This window comes from Mangifera indica, chromosome 14 (genome assembly GCF_011075055.1).
Source record: "Mangifera indica cultivar Alphonso chromosome 14, CATAS_Mindica_2.1, whole genome shotgun sequence".
In the NCBI taxonomy this organism is placed as follows: domain Eukaryota; kingdom Viridiplantae; phylum Streptophyta; class Magnoliopsida; order Sapindales; family Anacardiaceae; genus Mangifera; species Mangifera indica.
The window spans coordinates 3,031,708-3,051,873 of record NC_058150.1 but is presented as its reverse complement, the minus strand read 5'-3'; the positions used below and the strand labels follow the sequence as shown (position 1 = coordinate 3,051,873).

General features: G+C 34.0%; 4 protein-coding genes across 6 annotated transcripts; all 4 read left to right on the top strand.

The window, feature by feature from the left end:
- Nucleotides 1-663: 663 nt before the first annotated feature.
- On the top strand, nt 664-9,779 carry LOC123196403 (probable phospholipid-transporting ATPase 8). The gene is made up of 11 exons (XM_044610420.1): nt 664-1,682; nt 2,691-4,048; nt 4,474-4,584; nt 4,673-4,949; nt 5,244-5,332; nt 5,425-5,533; nt 5,602-5,811; nt 5,916-6,038; nt 7,377-7,475; nt 7,630-7,821; nt 8,938-9,779. Exons 1-11 carry the CDS (start codon nt 1,293-1,295, stop codon nt 9,529-9,531), a joined length of 3,552 nt encoding a protein of 1,183 aa, XP_044466355.1. The 5' UTR covers nt 664-1,292; the 3' UTR covers nt 9,532-9,779.
- A 1,426-nt stretch (nt 9,780-11,205) lies between these two features.
- On the top strand, nt 11,206-12,587 carry LOC123195580 (protein OPI10 homolog). Of its 3 annotated transcripts, none has more exons than XM_044609369.1 (3): nt 11,206-11,400; nt 11,734-11,963; nt 12,047-12,587. In XM_044609369.1, exons 2-3 carry the CDS (start codon nt 11,861-11,863, stop codon nt 12,508-12,510), a joined length of 567 nt encoding a protein of 188 aa, XP_044465304.1. In that variant the 5' UTR covers nt 11,206-11,400; nt 11,734-11,860; the 3' UTR covers nt 12,511-12,587. The 3 variants fall into 3 exon arrangements, with proteins under 3 accessions (XP_044465304.1, XP_044465302.1, XP_044465303.1); XM_044609367.1 differs by having other exon boundaries at nt 11,658-11,963; XM_044609368.1 differs by having other exon boundaries at nt 11,207-11,400; nt 11,772-11,963.
- A 3,919-nt stretch (nt 12,588-16,506) lies between these two features.
- LOC123196182 lies at nt 16,507-17,707 on the top strand. The gene has a single exon (XM_044610088.1). It carries the CDS (start codon nt 16,712-16,714, stop codon nt 17,537-17,539), a length of 828 nt encoding a protein of 275 aa, XP_044466023.1. The 5' UTR covers nt 16,507-16,711; the 3' UTR covers nt 17,540-17,707.
- A 1,354-nt stretch (nt 17,708-19,061) lies between these two features.
- LOC123196184 lies at nt 19,062-20,021 on the top strand. Its single transcript, XM_044610089.1, has one exon. It carries the CDS (start codon nt 19,111-19,113, stop codon nt 19,876-19,878), a length of 768 nt encoding a protein of 255 aa, XP_044466024.1. The 5' UTR covers nt 19,062-19,110; the 3' UTR covers nt 19,879-20,021.
- Nucleotides 20,022-20,166: the final 145 nt, after the last annotated feature.

Genomic DNA, 20,166 nt, shown 5'->3' with positions numbered 1-20,166 from the left:
CCTCTCATCATTTTCTCCTTCTTTTGTATTTATAATATTAAAAATTAGGGTTACATAAATTTAGAATAGTGCAATCGTTAATAATATTATGGACATCATAGTTGTTTTGATACAACGGAGTGTTTGTCAATTGTGATTACTAGTTTTGGAATGGACGATTTCTTGATAATAAAAAACACTTATTTAAGGTTAGTTAAAATATTTATTTTCACCAAATGTTTAATGTATTTATAAATTTCTATTTGTGAAATTTTAAAAAATTTAAATATACACCCACGAGATATTTAAGTGAACAAAATTTATTAATTATAAGAGTAAAATCATTATTTTTCTAGTTTTATACTAATTTTACTTATAAATCTTAAAAATTATAAAATTTTCCTATAATTAAACTTTAAAAAATTATTTTTTCTCTCGTACGGTTTTAATTTTCGACAAATTCTCTTTTTTCGATAACTGATATCTTTTGGTTCTCTGTTTTTTTTATAAATTCATTTTCACCAAAAAAAAGATTTGTCTAGACAAAAATGGATGGATGAAAATAAGAAAATCGTCTATAAACAATCACACCAAATTCGATTTTATATAATTGTAAAGTTTTATTTTCATACAAATAAAATTCGCATGTTTCAAAACGGTGTGAAAAAATAAGTTTGGAAAGCAGGGTGTTCATCTTTTGTTTGTTGAACAAATTAAAAACAGTCGTCGTCGTGTAGTGGACTAAGAGCTGATAAGGTACAACTCGGGATCACACAGGAGTCAACGTGAGCGTCGTCATCCTACGACAAGGTGCCGTGTGTAAGGCGACGGTGTGACCGGTCGGCATGCCGAAACATGTGAGGTAATAATCACCTGTTTCGCATCTAGCATTAAAGTTTGCTTCTAAAAGCGGCAAAGCAACTACCCTTCTCTTCTCTCACTCTAACTGGATACGTGGGAAATTAATTTCAGCTGAAAAACAATAGCAACAAGATCTCCCCGACTTCATCTCAAAGTAAGGAATTCTCTAGAGGCCAAGCATTTCGAGATTTCTTCGCACAATATTTAGTTATATTCTTTTGTGCTTAAATGAAGCTTCAAGTGAAGTATTGTTCTTTTATGGTTTTAACCGACAAAAAACCTTTAAAACCTTGTGTTGCTTTTCTTCAAATCTATTAGCAACTTTGTGTTAGCTAAATTAGAGGTTTTCGAAGAGTTGGAAGCGGTGGAAATTGTTATTTGTTTATTTATTTATTTGATGAATGTGGACGGTGAGCTGAGTTATTCTCTCATATCAGATTTAGAGTGTGAAAATGCCTGAAGAAAGGAGGAGGAGGCATTTTGGAAAACTTTATTCGTTTTCGTGTTGTTCGAATTTACCTACTGATGATCATACCCAAATTGGGCAAAGCGGGTACTCGAGAGTGGTTCATTGTAATGATCCTGATAACCCAGAAGCTCTTCAGCTCAACTATAGGGGAAATTATGTATCCACTACTAAGTATACGGCGGCTAATTTTCTTCCCAAGTCTTTGTTTGAGCAATTTAGGAGAGTTGCAAATATCTATTTTCTAGTTGTGGCATTTGTTTCGTTTAGTCCGTTGGCACCGTATTCTGCACCGAGTGTTCTTGCACCTCTTTTAGTGGTAATTGGAGCAACTATGGCCAAGGAAGGTGTGGAAGATTGGAGGCGAAGAAAGCAGGTAAAATTTGATTTTTCTTGACCTCGTTTCACTATTTTGCTTTTGCGCTTAATGGGCGTTTTGGTTTTTGGTTTTTCTTTTTTGGACCCATGTACATTAATTGCTTCGTCCTGTAATATCTTTGCTGGTTTTAGCTTTTACGTGAATTGCATCTTAAGATTTCTAGCTAGTCAATGCTTCAAACTATATGAGATTCTTTTGTTCACCGAGATTTAATATTATTTGATTGATTTGCTATCTATAACATTCCCAATTTACCTTTGATAGTTGACTCAGAAGTTCGATTCTAGATTCACTATAATTTCTCGTCCGATAGTAGGAATGGTTGTAATTAATGGTGTTTTCTACTGTTTATAGTAATTTTGATATGGTGTTTATGACGATGAATGATGTCCATCCTTAAATTTAAAAGATTTGATGTTTTTTCCCTTCTAACTGCTACAGCCATTGGATTGATCAAGATGCTTTGATGCAACACAACATTGTTAATTCTGGGGTGAAGGAAAATCATGTTTAAAGGCATTACCAGTAAAAAATCATAAACTGCAGTTCGTGAACAAGAATTTCATTTTGTATTTCTTCCCTTGTCTATCTAGGAGTCTTTTTCAGTATTGTATGATAACAAATAATTGTCATATTCTTGGATTGGAACTCGTGGTAGATGAAGTTTTCCACCTCACAGAAATTTCCGTCATAATATTTCAAGTAAAAGCAGTTATTCCAGTAGTAAGCTTCAGTGTCGGAAGTCTTTTTATATGCATGTTACACTTTTGGGTTGAAGTTAAATTTTGCAATCTATTTTATTTTACTTGTGTTCTTTTTGTCATTAGATTTACGTTTATTCTGCAATCCTGCACATATGCTTTGGTAAAGTGTCACAGAAGTTTATCTTGTTCCTTCTAACATCTTTTTTCTTACTTATACCCCATTGACACCTTTTCTTTTTTTTAATTTTTGATTACTGTATTTCATGTCTAATACATAAAAAATTTTCAAAATATGTTTCAGGATATAGAAGCCAACAATCGAAAGGTCAAAGTGTATGGTAAAGGTCATACTTTTATTGAGACCAAGTGGAAGAATCTCCGAGTAGGTGATATTGTTAAGATTCATAAAGAAGAATATTTTCCTGCTGATCTGCTACTACTTTCATCAAGCTATGATGATGGAATATGTTATGTTGAGACTATGAACCTTGATGGGGAAACCAATTTGAAAGTGAAGCGTGCCTTGGAAGTGACATACTCCTTACGTGATGAGAAATCCCTTCAGAAGTTTACAGCGATGGTCAAGTGTGAGGATCCAAATGAACATCTATATTCTTTTGTTGGAACATTGTTCTATGATGGCAAATCATTTCTGCTTTCCCCACAGCAGATTCTTTTGAGGGATTCCAAGCTAAAAAACACTGATTACATCTATGGTGTAGTTGTTTTCACTGGACATGACACAAAAGTGATGCAAAATGCTACAGACCCTCCCTCCAAGAGGAGCAAGATTGAGAGGAAAATGGATAAGATTGTGTATGTCCTTTTTACTACTCTTATTTTGATATCATCTACTGGATCTGTGTTTTTTGGAATTAAAACAAAAAGAGACATCTCTAATGGAACATATAGACGGTGGTATCTTAGACCAGATGCCACAACTGTGTTTTATGATCCCAGAAGAGCAACACTTTCTGCATTTCTTCATTTCTTGACAGGTCTAATGTTGTATGGATATTTAATACCAATATCATTGTATGTCTCCATTGAGATTGTTAAGGTTCTACAAAGTATATTCATCAATCAAGATAGGGATATGTACTATGAGGAAGCAGACAAGCCGGCACATGCTCGAACATCTAATTTAAACGAGGAACTTGGCCAAGTTGATACTGTTCTATCGGATAAAACCGGTACTTTGACATGTAACTCCATGGAATTTGTCAAATGTTCAATTGCTGGTGTTGCTTATGGCCGTGGTATGACCGAAGTAGAGAGAGCTCTAGCCAAGAGAAGAAGGGATAGGCCATTTGAAGTTGATGATTCTATAACTGATACAGGCCAAAATAGTAATAACATTGATTCAAGGAAAAAGGTTAAGGGATTCAACTTTAGAGATGAACGCATAATGAATGGACAGTGGGTGAGTGAACCACATTCAGATGTCATACAGAAGTTTTTTCGACTGTTAGCAATTTGCCATACAGCAATTCCTGTAGTAAGCAAAGAATCGAGTGAAATTACTTATGAAGCTGAATCACCGGATGAAGCTGCCTTTGTCATAGCTGCGAGGGAGCTTGGCTTTGAATTCTTTGGAAGCACACAAACAAGTATCTCATTGCATGAGTTAGATCCTGTGAGTGGTAAAGTGGTTAAAAGGTGAGGTTCTGTGGTCATTTCATATTGCCCTTAACCAGAAAACATATTAGATTGCCTGCCTTCATTTAGGAAAGAATCAAAGAACTGATCTACAGTATATGTCTTCAGGAATTTTTTTTTCTTTTTAAAAAGAAGAGTCAAAGAAACATTACCTAAGGAAACATCTTGTATTAGAGAAATAGGAATATTGGTGGTGCTCTGGTTTATACACTTTTGTTGTATGTGAACTGCCCCTTATCTTGTTTTTTAAGAATGCTTTTCTGGGAACAGTTTTATCCTGTTCTTTTTCTCACCTCGTTTGGCTAGCAAGCTGAGAAAACTACGGCTTTACACTGCTTTAATCAATATGTATATCATTCTTGACTTCTGTATTTCCTTCCATGAAATTCAGTCAACATCTTATGTGACTCAGTTCAATTTTTCAGGGTATACGAGCTTCTTCATGTGTTGGAGTTCACAGCTTCTCGCAAGAGAATGTCAGTGATTGTCAGGAGTCCGGAGAATCAGTTGTTGCTCCTATGCAAGGGTGCAGACAGGTTAAAACCTGATGCACAGGCACTGTCTCATTGAATTTATGAAGTTGTGAATTGGTGAACTGATAATATACTATTTCTGTGCATGTAGTGTGATGTTTGAAAGGCTTTCAGAAGATGGACGCTTCTTTGAGGATGAGACCAGAGTACACATTACCAGATATGCTGAAGCAGGTCTACGAACATTGGTAATTGCATATCGTGAACTTGAGCAGGACGAGTATAGAAGATGGGAAAAGGAGTTTTCAAAGGCCAAAAATTCTTTAACTGCAGATCGAGATGCTTTGGTAGCTGCAGCTGCTGATAAGATGGAAAGGAATTTGATTCTTCTTGGTGCTACTGCTGTAGAAGACAAACTACAAAATGGGGTCTGTATCAAACTTGAATCTCTTTTACCTAGTTCAGGATGTGTAATCTCTATTATTGTTGTCTGCTGGTAATTTATTCAAATGAATGGCTCATTAAGTGCTCCTCCTATTTAACAAACTGCTGTTGATACAGTTTTTATCTCCATACTCTTTTAAAAAAATGAGAAGATATCATAACCAATATCAAGAAGATGCTAATTACTTGATGAACAGGAAAAACGAAAAAAAGCAGAGGCTGTCAGTTCTAGGGGAACTCATTAATCAATTTAAATTTTACTGCTTTCTTTTGTGCAGGTTCCAGATTGCATTGACAAGCTTTCACGGGCTGGAATACATATATGGGTCTTAACTGGTGATAAAATGGAAACTGCTATAAATATTGGGTATATTAACATTTTAATGCTAATTTATCATATGTTTTTCTATTCAGTGTGGAATTTACATATTGCAAATATAAAGTATCTATATTCTGCAGGTATGCCTGTAGTCTTCTGAGACAAGGAATGGAGCATATTGTGATCACTCTTGACACACCAGATATAGAAGCTTTAGAGAAGCAAGGGGATAAGGAGGCCGTCGCTAAGGTACATAATGGTAAATTAATTTCATAATAGCCCTATCTGTAGGAATCTGAAAATGGGCACTGTTTTAGGCTTCTCTTAAAAGTGTGCAAAGTCAAATAAAAGAAGGAAGATCTCGATTTCCTTCAGATAAAAAAAATCTAGCTGAGCTTGGTTTGGTAATTGATGGCAAGTCACTGGATTTTGCTTTGGATGAGAAGCTTCACAACATGTTCTTGGAGCTTGCACTCGACTGCTCTTCTGTCATATGCTGTCGCTCTTCACCCAAACAGAAAGCTCTTGTAAGTCTTGTGATTGAGTGTTAATTACATTAATATGGTTGTGATGCAAGTTGTCAGCTTTTGCTGGCATCAAAATAATCTGATGGAATTCTAGATAATTGCAGGTTACAAGACTGGTGAAACAAACAGGTAGAGCAGTACTAGCAGTGGGTGATGGAGCAAATGATGTTGGAATGCTTCAAGAGGCTGATATTGGAGTTGGCATCAGCGGTGTTGAAGGAATGCAGGTCAATATTTTTCTTTGTCTGTGTCCATGCTTGCATGCTTGTCTATTCTCTTTATGCCTGTTTTGAGATGGTGCATGTTATTTTATTGTCAAAATTCTATTCCATTGTTACAGAGCCTTGGCTACCAGCTTCCACCTTTTTTATTTGACTCTGAATTTTATGGCTTTTGATGTGATTCCTTATCAACACCATTCATTTTGATCACATGGAGCTTCTAATATCAATCTTTGTATACCCATATTGACATTTTTTTAAACCATTTTGCACAATTTCACTGCCATCCAGATGTTTATTTGAATGGTATCTTTCTAAGCATGAACTGTGATCTTAGTATCAAATCATTTTATATATGTGTGAGGGAACAGAATTCATATTTTATACATTTTGGGTGGAAAATAGTTATGATAACATATAACTTCTATGAATTATTAAAATTTCTAGAATGACCTCTTTAAGTATAACACCAGATCACTACTCTTGGATCTGACTTATGCAGAGATTGGTTGATGAACTTACCAAGCTTACCTTTCCCAGGACCTAGCCTTTAGAGATCAGCATCTGGTAATGACCTCTATGATGATACAGGAGTTGGGTCATTCCATAGATTAGCTAACCAATATTTTTCCCTTTTTGCAATCTGACTGAACCTTGTTTCTCTACTTGATCCCTTCTGAAAATGGTTTGATTTTGAATTAATTTGTTTTATCTGAATGGTCGAACAAACTGACTTCGTATGTTATTCATGGTGTTTCCTCTTTTATGTGAGGATCGAATCTCAGTTTTTGTTGCAATCTTTAAGCAGGAGAGAACAACATTTCCTGATTGAGATTTTGCATGACCATTCAAGCACTTGGCGTTTAAAATTTTTATGTTCGAAAGAAGGATTGGTTTTGGTGGGATGATGCTCCCCATATGGTTCTACCTCTGACATTGAACTTTCCCTTCTGCATTTGCACTCTGTAGATGAACTGTTTAAAATATCAATTTTCTGTGGCTACTTGAAGGATTTAACTGCTGCATAGATTTTCCTCTCTCAGATCACAATAAGCGTTTTTGAATGGGATGTATTGGATAGATGACACATCTTGTTTGCTTCTCTCACACATAATGGACTTTCCCCTACCTTTAGCATTTCCTCCCTGTATGCGAAGGATGTCCACTTTTTCATTCACTACATTGAGAATTAGTTGCTGTCTACATCTTCCTCTCTTAATTTCATCCTAATTGAAACCTTTAACCATAGTTTTCAACTCCAGGGATGCTTATTAATATCTTTCCAAGCCAATCTAAATGATTGTAATAATCTGGTTTCTGATTTGGTTGCTTCTTTGTGTGCAGGCTGTGATGTCAAGTGATTTTTCAATAGCTCAATTTCGTTATTTAGAACGTCTGTTGCTTGTGCATGGCCATTGGTGTTATAGACGAATTGCAATGATGGTAAAACTGTCTTCACAATCTTTGGCTGCTCTCAAGAGATAAACTGGAAAAGCTTTCTGATTTATTTATGTGAAACTGAATCAGAAATTTTTGGCTACAATCAACAGAATGCATCCTCTGAGTTTCATCCTTTTTTTTTTTTTCGTGGATGCAGATATGTTATTTTTTCTACAAAAACATCACATTTGGGTTCACTCTATTTTGGTTTGAATCCTATGCTTCATTTTCTGGTCAGCCAGCATACAATGATTGGTACATGTCATGCTACAATGTCTTCTTCACCTCACTTCCTGTCATTGCTCTTGGAGTTTTTGATCAGGATGTTTCAGCAAGACTCTGCCTCAAGGTATGTGCCATTTTTTATTTGAAAATTAAAAGGAAAACCAGAGAAATTAAAAACAACGGAAAGAGCAAAATGACAGTTTGAGGATTATCATATGGATATCAAAACTAATTAGTGTTCTACTAGATATTTAATATGGTTCAACACAGGACAAAACAAAATAGACATATAAAGGGCAGTTAGAAACATTCCTGAAGGCTGTGTGTGGTGTAACAATTATAAGAAATACTGTCTTATTAACAGAATGACATGCTTCTAATCAAAACCATATCTTGAGATTCCTACTTCGTGAATAAATTTATAGGTTTTGTTTTATTTTATTTTTGGTTGTAACCAGTTGGTATTTTCTCAAGTTTGTGTTTTAGGAAGTGGTTGTTTGGATTTTGGTTTGTTGGTGAATATTCCTGGAGCTGTTTTTGCTTGCGGGTGTTAAATTTTTTGGCTTAATATTTGTTCTGTAATTGTGTTGTTTTTGTGGTGCCTTTTATTTAATTTATTTTGTTCATATTGTTATAAATAGTGAGGATTGGCCAAGCTCTTGTTTTGGATACTTCTTGTTTTCTTTACTTGGAATTGCAAAATGACTATTTTGAGGAACGATCGTCAAGATTTGTTAAAAAAAACATAAAAACTCATTTAATTATTGAATTAAATTGGAGAGTGCTACATTTATACTGTGTCCAAAATGTATTGCTTTGTGTCAAATAGTATTGTTTCATATAAAACTGAGTTGTTTCATGTCAAATGGATTGTGTTTTGATAATGACACAACACATTACATAATTTAGGTCAATTTCAATCCGAACATAGTTTAGGTTATGTTCGAATTAGAAAATCTCGATACGATTTTAATTCAGTTCAGGTTGAGGTTTCTTTGACACGAAACTTGAGATGACACAGCATGAACATTATTTGAAAACACAAGCTGTCAGGTCTAGATTATGTATTAGAAATTCCACTTCTTGATTTCACTTTCCCATTAAAAAAAGGATTAGTTTGGTTCTCCAAGAACTTTCAGGTGACTATGACATTGCTATATCATTACAATATCAAAGTTTCATTTCTTGTACCTTGTATGCGCCGTTCAGGCCAGAAATGCTGACTACATTTATTTTGCAGCATCCTTTGTTGTATCAAGAGGGAGTACAGAACATCCTATTCAGTTGGCTCCGCATTCTCGGATGGATGTCTAACGGAATTCTCAGTTCCATAATTATCTTCTTCTTCACCACCAACTCCATTTTTAACCAAGCTTTCCGAACGGACGGTAAAGTGGTTGATTATGAAGTATTTGGTGTCACAATGTATACTTGTGTAGTGTGGGTTGTCAATTGCCAAATGGCGCTCTCCATCAATTACTTCACTTGGATCCAGCACATCTTCATCTGGGGAAGCATTGCATTGTGGTATCTGTTTTTGGTAATTTATGGTACCCTCCCAACAACGTTTTCAACAACAGCATACATGGTTCTTGTCGAAGCATGTGCTTCAAGTCCGCTCTACTGGCTCACCACCCTTCTTGTTCTTATTTCCACTCTACTACCGTATTTTTTCTACAGGGTGTTTCAGGTTCGGTTTCGACCAATGATCCATGACTTAATCCAATGGGAGCGATTGAAAGTTCCAGGGACAGAAAATCCGGGTGAGTTGCCTCCCCGAGTGGAAATCAGAATGCATCATTTGAAGGCAAATTTGATGCAGAGGAACTCATGAAACTCAACTAAAAAATGTCTGACCAAGTTTCTAGGGTTGTGTGGTTTTGTGCATTATACACTGGCAGTTTAAAGGTAGGAAATAGGTTGGGGTGTAACTTTGTGTACTATAGAACGTGTAAAGCTCTGATTTATCAAAGTTAAAGGCTTCTACTGTCTATTTGATCTTCTCTCTGGACCTTTCTCCAGGGCCAGAAATCTGTAATTGTCTCGTCATTCGGTGTGTATAGAAAGTTTTGCATCACTCCAGTGAATCTAGTTTCTTTATTGGCCAAATGACTATATCACCCCCAAGATTTAGTGCATTTTTAAGTCACACCCACAGGGTTTGAAAAAACTAAAGTCTTACCCATGGGTTAACTTCCGTTAAAAAAAGTAAAAGTAAAATCGTTATTTTATTAATTATATTAAAAAATATAAAATTTATTATTTTTTATTCCTATAGTTTTAAAAACTAACAATTTCACCTCTACCTAAAGTTTTTTAACTTTCAGAAGTAATATTTCCCTTCTCTAAACTCGGAGATTATTTTTCAGACGTTTTTCGACAATCGATGACAATGCTTCAACCCACTATTCATTGGCCACCAGATTTTCACTATTCGGTGGAAGAAGAGGCGACAAAGACACGTCTTCATTGATTCCAACTGAATCGATGAAGATGAGTCTTCGGTGTACTATCTGGAAGCTTTAGAGGTGGCCGGTGAAATGGTGGGTTGAAGCTCTTTCTCCGATGGTCGGAGAACCTTTAGAAAATAAACCCAAAGTTTTGAAGGGAGAATATTATTTTTAAAAATTAGAAAACTTTAGATAGAAATAAATTTGTTAGTTTTTTAAATTGTGAGGGGAAAAATTAATGAATTTTATATTATTTTAATATAATTAATAAAAAAACGATTTTACCTTTATTTTTTTAATAGAAGTTAGCCTGTGGGTGAGACTTCGAATTTTTTAAACTTTACGGGGGTGACCATACACTAAAACTTGGGGGTGAAATAGTGCTTAGGCCTTGTTTATTTATTTACCAATGTAGCATTTATGTTCCACAGATATCAAATGTCTTCTTTAGACATGTCAATGGAGCCCGTTAGGTTGGCTCAAATTGGTCTATCGTGTTGATGGACTGGATCGTACCTAAACCCGTTATTTACTGAGTCTAGCAAGCTAGGTTGGCTTCCTAGCAGATAAAAGCCCGTGACAGAGCCTATGCCATAAATATCCGATGTCTACCCTATTTAACTATTATGATATTTCTTATTTAGATTTAATGTAAATATTTAACTCTCATAAATTAATATTTAAAAAATGATATTATATATATATTTTAATTATATAAATAGGTATATATATAAAATATTATTATGTAATTATATGATTTTAATCATAAGAATATTATTGATTTATAAATATATTATATTTAGGTATTTAAATATTATACATTTTAAAATTTGAATTATAATACGGCTATATTAAATTTTTTCTCCAATAATTTATTTTTAATCTTAAAATGCAAAATGGTAATACTTGCATATTATTTTTTTAAATATAATTCACGTGTAATTGCCCCGTAACTTGAATAAAAAAAAAAAATTGAGTAATAATCGGAAATTTTTGGATTTTAATTACATGGCCAAAGATTAGGCCGCCAGGGGTTGCTCATGTTTTATCCACCGTTGGATTAAAAGTTTTGCAGCGGAAAGACCCGGAAAGCTCTCGAATCTTCGGCGACAAGCTGTTGGCCACCATATTTTCAAACGAGCCGTGAACTGGAGAAGTTGAGTGGTAGTTCGATACTTCGCTCTTTCTTTTTTCTTCAAATAGTTTGGCTTGGATTCCAAATTGAGGCGCCAAACAAAACGCCGGGCTTCAAGGTCAGTTTCTTCAATTTCTATTTACAGTTCAATAATTGGTTCAAATTTGTTAGAGAATTGCTTATTAATGTGCATTTCGTTCTGCAACGAAATTTAAGTTTGATATGCAAAAGACGAATTGTAATTTTATCATCTCAAACATGAGCTAATACTTAATTCCGGGCAAATTAAATGTTGCATGTCTTTTATCCAAGACCTAGTAAAGATTTTCTAGTTTTTGGACTAACTTTACAATCACAAGTTCCATATCTTTATAGGTTGGAGATGGTTGTTGTGATGGGCAGCTGCTCCTTCGAGTTCATTGATAGTTAATTTAATTGAATTATGGTTTAGGGTTGGTATTTTTATGAATTGCAAATGTTATCTCACAGAGGCCTCTTCTAGACAAATACCAGACTCTTCTTTGTTGTTTGTTCAACTCTGGAACTTCACTTGACATTCCTTGCTTGTAAGAACGATAATGTTTGGAGTCGTTTTCCCTAACCGGAGCTTCCCTATGGACATCTCCGCATTTTCCCAAATCGACACATTCCACTGGATACTTGACATGAATACTTTCGTAGGTAAATTAGTTAACTTTTGTCATCTTACACTGCTGCTGGAAAACTTTTATTAGTACCTAATTGTGTATGTCTAACTTGCGCAGGTGAGGCATACGATCAAGTACGAGAAATCTGTATATTCCTTTTAAACAACTTTACTCTACCCCCTGATAAAGCTTTAGCCGTCTACATTCAGTCACCTGGGTCACCATTTTTATTTTGTGGTGCTGTTACTTTAGCTCGCCCCTCAGCTGTGCTGTCGCTTCCATGGCCTGAGCCTGGGGGACAAATGCAGCTGACTGCACCAGATTCCACCCCATTATCAGCAAAAATTGGGGTTTCTGTTGAAGATTTAGCCTCACTGCCATCACTGGATGTTGTGGCTGAGAAGAGGATTGAACGGCTAGCTATGAAAGTTGGGGAGAACTTGTTTAACTTTATGCAGTCCTTTTGTGGTGTTGATGGGTCCAAACTGATTGTTCCAATGGACATTTTGGACCGTTGGTTTAAGAAGTTTCAAGAAAAGGCTAAACGCGATCCTGAGTACCTGAAAGGTTTCGCATTGTAATCACTCCCTGCTTTTTTTATTTGTTTGAAGGTATGATTTAAGTTACTGCATTTTAATATCAAAGAGTTTTCCTTTCATCTTGTTGTCTCTGTCTATTAGTTTCTTTCCAAATCATCATGGCATACATTGTTGTTGAAATTAGAGAATAGTAATATTATTTATTTTTAGGAGTAGAATATGTGATTACTTAATATGTTATCATTGTTTTTGTAAAACTTGTTACTTATATAACATTCAGTTAAACAAAGTAGCTCTCGAAGCATTTGTATAGAGTTGGCCTGGTCCGAGCCCCCCATTTTTGGCATGGTTTGTGTGGCCATGGTTGGCAAAATTGTGGGCTATGCCGAAGACCTTGGGTCAAGGTGGCTTGTGGATTGCTCTCGCACAATCCGCTAAAAATATTAAAATAATTGAATACTGAAGAATTTTAAAAAATATATAATTTTATAGATGGCCTGCAAAAGCATACAGGCTAACCCATTAGGTCAGTCAATTGATGGGCTTAGGCATGATGCAACCCCTTAGCACGGCTTGTTGTGCTGGAATCGACCCAGCACTGCTCACTGTGGAGTCTGCAGTTGTCTACAAGAAACTTGTGTAGTAGTTTTTAGTCTTTCAGAGCACTAGTGTATCATAGCCTGAGAAAAAATAGGAATGAAAATTAACTAAGCTTTTAAGGGTTGCTTGCATTAGATTTTGAATGAAACTGTTATAGCTTGATATTGTACCACCTTCAATTCATAGGCTTTTGTCACAAGATTTTATGTGATTATCGTTTATGTTCATGCGATAATGGAATTTGAGACAATAAAAGATTAAGAGATTGCTGAAAACTAATTTAATCTTAATACTAAATGATAGAAATAAAAAAAGTTAAATCGCTATACAAAGTCAGTCAAATAAAGTGATATGATGGTAAACATGAAATAAATCATTTTGGTATTTTACATTGAGTCATGTTATGTATACATATTTTAGATATATAGATGAAATATCATTATATAATTGATTGTTTCTTTATCTTTAATTTAAAATCATCCGATTATATATAAATTATGTATGAAAACTGAATTAGCATAGTTTTATTGTTTTACACACTAGTAATCTCGTTTATGCCTAACAGCTCAATTTCATTCGGAGTTTGTGCTTTTCATCACCTAAATAAAAAAAAATCAACAATCTCAATAATTAATGTTTACCTAGGAAAGTTTTACCATTGCTGAAGATGAATGCTTTCCACCAGACCTAATGTAATTTCAGTTAAATTTAATGATTTAATGTGTAACACTTAAATAGGTAAAATTATTTCTAATATTGTTTTAATATTTATTTAAATAGTATACTATTAATCAGTTTGACCATTGGTTGATCATACGAGCCTCTTCACCAGGTTAATGTCTGAAAACATTATCGAAAACCTTAACACTCTTCGTCATATAACTCTCATTGTTTAATTCTCATTAAAATAATGACTAAATAAAAAATAACTTAACTAAATCAAGATATGAAGATGTATATTTGTTTATTTACTGTTATTAGTTCATAAGATTTCACGAGGAAAATTGGGATTCCTTTTATATTATAGGGTGTTTTAAATTGTAAATAATTAATTAAAAAGTTTTATAAATGTGACAAAAATTTAAATTTAAGATTTTTACCTAAAAATTTCAATATTTTTTTAGTTTTTTAAAGGATGGTTTTTTTTTTTAGTAATGTTATGTGTACTCATTTTTTGTACATAATTCATGTATACAGTGATATGTTATTATATAATTAGGTGATTTAAAAACATGTGTCATCATATGATAAAGAAACATCCAATTATATGATAACACCTCATTTGTGTATATAAATTGTGTACTAAAAATGAGTATATATAGTTTTATTGTTTTTTTTTTTGTTATATTACATGTGGATGGGTGCAAGCTATGTCCTTATATTTCTTCTAAAATGGAAAACACAAAACCTTCGCCATAAACATCAAACCGATTAAAAACAAAAGCTCTAAAATAATGACATTAAATACTTTTTATTAACCCAACTTATTTTCAGCAAAATGTGGTTGGTGGATGGCTAAATTTTTGTCAAAAAATTCTTTGAGTTCATAGTTGGATAGGTTTGTGGAAAATGAAATGCATGTTAAATTGTCAAGCTAGTAAATTTCTGAAACTGATCATGAATTTAATTAGCCTATAAAAGTCAACATTAATCTACAAACTTAAACAGCAGAACACAGCTGGAGTTTTTGCTTGCTGCAGAACTTAATCAAGTTTTGTGAGAAATGTATTTGAGTTTTTAAGTTTTTCTTCTCAGTCACTCACAGCTGGAATGGAGATCAAGATTCCATTGGAAAATTGTTTTAAAAGGTCTCCCATTTAATGATGTATGTTATTCATTACTTCAATGCTTTCAAGATGGTTGGTCAAGGCATGTAGCGCTTAATCCCACGATTCAATTCATCATCATAATAAAATAAATCATGTTTATAGTCTTAATTAAGGGCTTTGAGATAAAACCCATTGACATTTTAAAAATAATTAAAAATATATAAGATATCTGATAATCCTGTTAAAGGTTTATGAAGACACAACCCAGATGTCTCTGAGTCTTGCCATAGACCTTCTCATGTTTACAAACGGACTTACTAATTGACGAATCTAAATATGATACGACACAACTTATAAACATAATAAACTACACTAGCTTTGACCCGCTACAATATATTATCGTGTCTAGTCTTAATTAAGATCTTATACTTGGTAGCAAGTATAGGAAATGTATTTTATAACAATATGTACCATAATGTTTTTAAATTGATAAGTATAAAAGATATTTTATAAATATGAACCAATAACATAAGCTTCCTTGACGTTTTATTTGATTTGTCCATTCTAGAAACAGTACTAATTTATTAGAGTTTTTGTGGTCCAAGTTACAAATTGTTATTATTATAATTAAAATACACATATTAAGCATGGTTCCAAATATTAAATTTTAAAAAATTATTTAAAATATGTTTTTTTTAATGAAAGGGATTAAATTTGTTTACTATTTTTAACTATCAGAATATTGGTTTTTTTTTTTCTGATAATGAGAAATTTTATTTGAATTAAATTGTTATTTTTTAAAGGATTAATTATATCAAATAAGACAAATTTTATATCAAATAAATTGTTATTTTTAGAATTAAATCAATTAACTTTAAATTTAATAAATTAGATAAATAAAAAATTTAATTTTAATATGTTATTAGAAAAATTTAAATCTATATCTTTTTATGTATAAAATTTTAATTTTTTTGTCGATCAAACAACATTTGGAGATGTTATTTATAAGGTTATTGTTGATAAAAACATTTAAAATAAGTAAAGATTTTTTAAACGAAGTACTATTCTATGAAACGTTGAAAACGCCAAAACGGTGCCGCCTTTTACTCCTTAAATATGGAAAACGGTTATTTCGTTCACCGGATAAGCTTTTTATTTTATTAAAAATTAAATTAAAAAGATAAATATAATAAACACTTGAAACATTTTTACATATTCCAAATACAATTTTTCTCATTGGATATTCCATGCCATAATAATTAAAGAAATTAATTAAAATAATATTTAAAGTTGAATTAAACAATTTCAACATAATTTTTGTTGGTTATACTAATAAAGTCAAGAAAAAACATTTTGTCTTAATTGGTTTTTTATGAATTATTTTTAATATATATTTAAAATAAATAAATATTTATATAATTAAATTAATTATAAAATATTAATAAAAACAATAATAATTTATAAATTAATATTGTAGGATTAATTATAAAATTAAAATTAGAAATGAAGAGAAAATGAGTATAATTAACACAAATTTGGTTAAAATTATTTAATTTAATTAAGAAAAAAATTATTTTAATTGATTTTCATTGAAATTACGATAAAATCTTAAAAAAATTAATTTGGAGATAAACAAGAACGATAAAGAGGATCACAAAGACGAAGCTGAAACGTTTTCAACTCATTATTTTAGTCTCACTTCCTTCGTCTCCATTCATTTTCTTTTTCTTTTTCACCTTCTCCACACCAACGCACGCTCTAAACTCCATTAATAAAACTTTAATACTGATAAATATTCTCATCCCATTTCTCTAACTGAAACCTGAACCTAAACCCATTCTTCTGAATTTCCAATTCTTGATTTGTCTCTAGAGATGCAAGGAGATATTAATGATAACGCTGCTGCTGCTTGTTCTTCATCTGTCTCCTTTTGTCCCAGCTTCAACAGCTACGCCTCTGGTAAACTAGTTGAAATTGCAACTAGCGTTGCGGAACGACAAGAAAACGGCGTCGTTAACGGTTTAGGTGATGATTTTGAATTTGTTTCTGACGGAAGGGTGGGTTCTGATGCACGTGAGTTGTTGGTGGATGGGCAGATCCGTCAGGTTTTTCCGGTGTTTAATCGTGCGCTTTTGTTGAACGAAGAAGATGGGTATGATAATTGTCCGAGGAAGTTACGGGTGTCGTTGAAGAATCTGTTTGTCGAAGAAGGAGGAAGAGAAGGTCCACCGCCGCCGTCGTCGCCGTCTTCTTCGGAGGAGGACGAACTGGAGGCAATACCGGAGGACACCTACTGCGTTTGGTCACCTAAAAGGAAGACAACGGTTGTAGCATCGCCGAATAGAAGCAACTCAACCGGTTCAACGACATCATTTAAATGGTGGTTTAAGTTTCCTCGTTTGCTCCGAAGAAGCAACAGCGAAGGAGGTCAGAAAGATTCATTCCTCTTTCTTCATAAAAAGAAAACCAATACAAATTCCAAAGCTAAAAAACAACAACAGGGCTTGAAAGACGCCATGGTCAAACGCAATAGTGATGATAACAAACTGAAACTATCGCCTTCTCACGAAGTGTTTTTCCTGAAGAAGAAGCCCATAAAAGAAGGTGAAAACAAGAAGAGATCATCGCCGTATAAACAAGATTTACTTGGGTTTTTCGTGAATAATGTGAGCAGTTTAGGGAAAACATTTGCTCCGTTTTAATGGCATGGAAGATGGAGATCTGGGTATTTGGATCTGACTGGTTTGTTTATAATTTCTGTAAGTAGTTAGTTTGATTGGTACTGAAAAATATAAAAGGTGGGATGTTTCTGAATCTGAAGTCTGGTTGCCGAAATGAATAAAGTATTGATGAAGTGAGATTTGTTCTTATTGGCTGTTTTGTGGGAGTTAATAGTTAAATTATTTTCTGCTTTTTTGAGGGTATGCATGCATGCGTTGGCAAAAACCAAATAAATTACCATTTAATTAATTAATGTTAATTCTGTCGGCAAACCCTACCACAAATGCAAATTAATGTTCTTTTTTTTTTTAATTTTGTACAAGGTGAGCAGTTCAGGGGATTTAAAAATAAAAGTAAAAATTTAGAGGGTGAAAACAAAAATGCATGGCCGAATAGTTACAGCCCCGAACGGAGATGGCAAGGGGTCGTATTGTGGATGAATATCTACTCTATGTACCCTTTCTTCGCCCCAGAACCAATAGGGTTCAAATATATAACTCCCTATCATCTTGTCCTAGTTTTACTTCTGTCCTCGATATGAGAAAGATAAAAATCTTCATATATGACCCCAATACAAGGATGCCATAGGCAAAGAGAATTACTATTTTTGATATGAGAATGACAAAAAAATAGTATAAAGAATCTCTGTCCCTTCCCCACATAGATAATTTATCTATCTTTTTCTCTCTCCATCTCCAAAAGGAAAATTTTACACATTTTCTCCTTCCAAATTTTGCATGAAAAATAATAGAATTTGTATTAAGTATTAAAAAATATTTGTAATGTTTCAAATATGTTAAGGGAGAGTTGAAGATATATTTATCCTTATTCCAATTATAAAAATTAGAGAATTCCCTTTTCAAAGGATAAATGGAGAATCTGATTTTACAAACCGAATTGCCATTAGTAACTTCAACCTGTCAAGTGCCTAGTTGGTTTGCCGTAAAAAACTCCTTTGCCAGCACGCTACCGATTCAAAAATCAGTTTAGGCGGCTGGGCTTACTCTATGCTATTGCTACCTGGCCGCTGGAAATCGCTTGTGCTCCTCCTGTGTTTTAGGCTTGGCTACAATATGTTCCGCCTCGTATGGTTTTGGCTCTTACTTTGCCCCTGTCCCTGGATTCAACACCTCCAAAGGTTGAACTATTCGTAAAATCTCAGATTTGTGCTTATTTTTTAACCCTACTTGAAACCCCCTTTCGTCTCTTTCAGTATCTACATATCCAATAAATAAACCTTTCCTAAATTTAACCTCTCCAACCCTGTGTCCTATCCTTATACGCGGAGGAATTAAAAAGTCTTCCCAAACACAACCCATTTCAATTTTTATGTCCACATCTTTAGCTGCAATTATATCATTCGGTGACTTTAGATTATGATTAGTGCATGAAGAGGTGGGCACGTGTAAAGCAAGTTAAGGAAACGTGTGAACCACAACAAAGAAGTATCCAAGACGAAGATGAGAAATATTAATTGCCCAACTCGTATAAATACGCTCTTCAGTTTTCACTCACAGATTCCAACGATAACAAAAAAGTCTCTCGTTTAGACATGGAAGAGGAAGACAGTGCAGTCGATTCCTCTGCCTCTTCGGTGTCGTTTTGCCCCAGCTTCAACACCTACTCCTCCCCTAAACTAGTCGATGATATAGCCGCCAGTGTTAGCCTAGAGAAACAATACGAACTGCAGCAAAACGACGACGAAGAGGATTTCGAGTTTGTTTCTATCAAAAACCATGCTGACGCTTGTGAGTTCTCCTTCGACGGTCAGATCCGTCAGGTTTTTCCGGTCTTCAATCAGGATCCTTTGTTGGATGCTGATTATCATGACCAGAAGTTACTGCTGCCAATGAAGAATCTGTTTATGGAGGAAGGTCCGTCGTCGTCTTCGTCGTCGGATGCCGACGAACTTGAGGTATTACCGGAGGAAACGTACTGTGTTCGGCTACCAAACAAAAACAACGCAGTTTCTCCTAACAGATGCCAAAAGAGCAACTCGACTGGGACATTGTCATCGTCGAAGGTGGCTAGATCATCAAAAAGGTGGCTCAAGTTTCGCGATTTTCTTAAACGAAGCAGCAGCGAAGGTGGAAAAGACTCGTACGCTGTTCTTAACAAAACAAAAATAAATTTTCCTCCGGATTCGAAACTGAAACAGAGCATGACTGACGCCAAAGCCACCGGTAAAACGAAGACTGTGTCAGCACACGAAGCGTTCTATGTGAAAAACGCCATGAAACAAGGCAACAAGAAGAAATCATATTTACCATACCGACAAAACCTACTCGGATGTTTTTCACATGTAAAGTTAACAGCTTAGGCAAAAGATTTTCAGTATTATGATAGAATTCGAACTGAAGAAATACAGTCATGGAATTTCAAGAGTTGAAGGGAATGAATTTTTCTTTTATTATTTTATTAATTCTAGTTGAGCTCAATCCTAAATAAATCTTTTTCACTTAATTTTTTTGTTCAACAATAAATTCAACCGTTTGTAACGTGACACCCACGAGGAACTCGTAAAGCGTTACACCTTTCAAGTTCGAGTTCACGTTTTGGCACGTGTCACATTCTCATTAGCTGTTACTCATCTGGAAAAATCACTGCT

Bases quoted from the DNA above. Each gene is read 5' to 3' on its own strand.
- LOC123196184 (XM_044610089.1), top strand. From the start codon at position 19,111: ATGGAAGAGGAAGACAGTGCAGTCGATTCCTCTGCCTCTTCGGTGTCG.
- LOC123195580 (XM_044609369.1), top strand. From the start codon at position 11,861: ATGTTTGGAGTCGTTTTCCCTAACCGGAGCTTCCCTATGGACATCTCC. The intron at 11,964-12,046 runs GTAAATTAGTTA...TAACTTGCGCAG, and splicing joins TGACATGAATACTTTCGTAG to GTGAGGCATACGATCAAGTA.
- LOC123196182 (XM_044610088.1), top strand. From the start codon at position 16,712: ATGCAAGGAGATATTAATGATAACGCTGCTGCTGCTTGTTCTTCATCT.
- LOC123196403 (XM_044610420.1), top strand. From the start codon at position 1,293: ATGCCTGAAGAAAGGAGGAGGAGGCATTTTGGAAAACTTTATTCGTTT. The intron at 4,950-5,243 runs GTCTGTATCAAA...TCTTTTGTGCAG, and splicing joins AAGACAAACTACAAAATGGG to GTTCCAGATTGCATTGACAA. The intron at 5,333-5,424 runs GTATATTAACAT...TATATTCTGCAG, and splicing joins GAAACTGCTATAAATATTGG to GTATGCCTGTAGTCTTCTGA.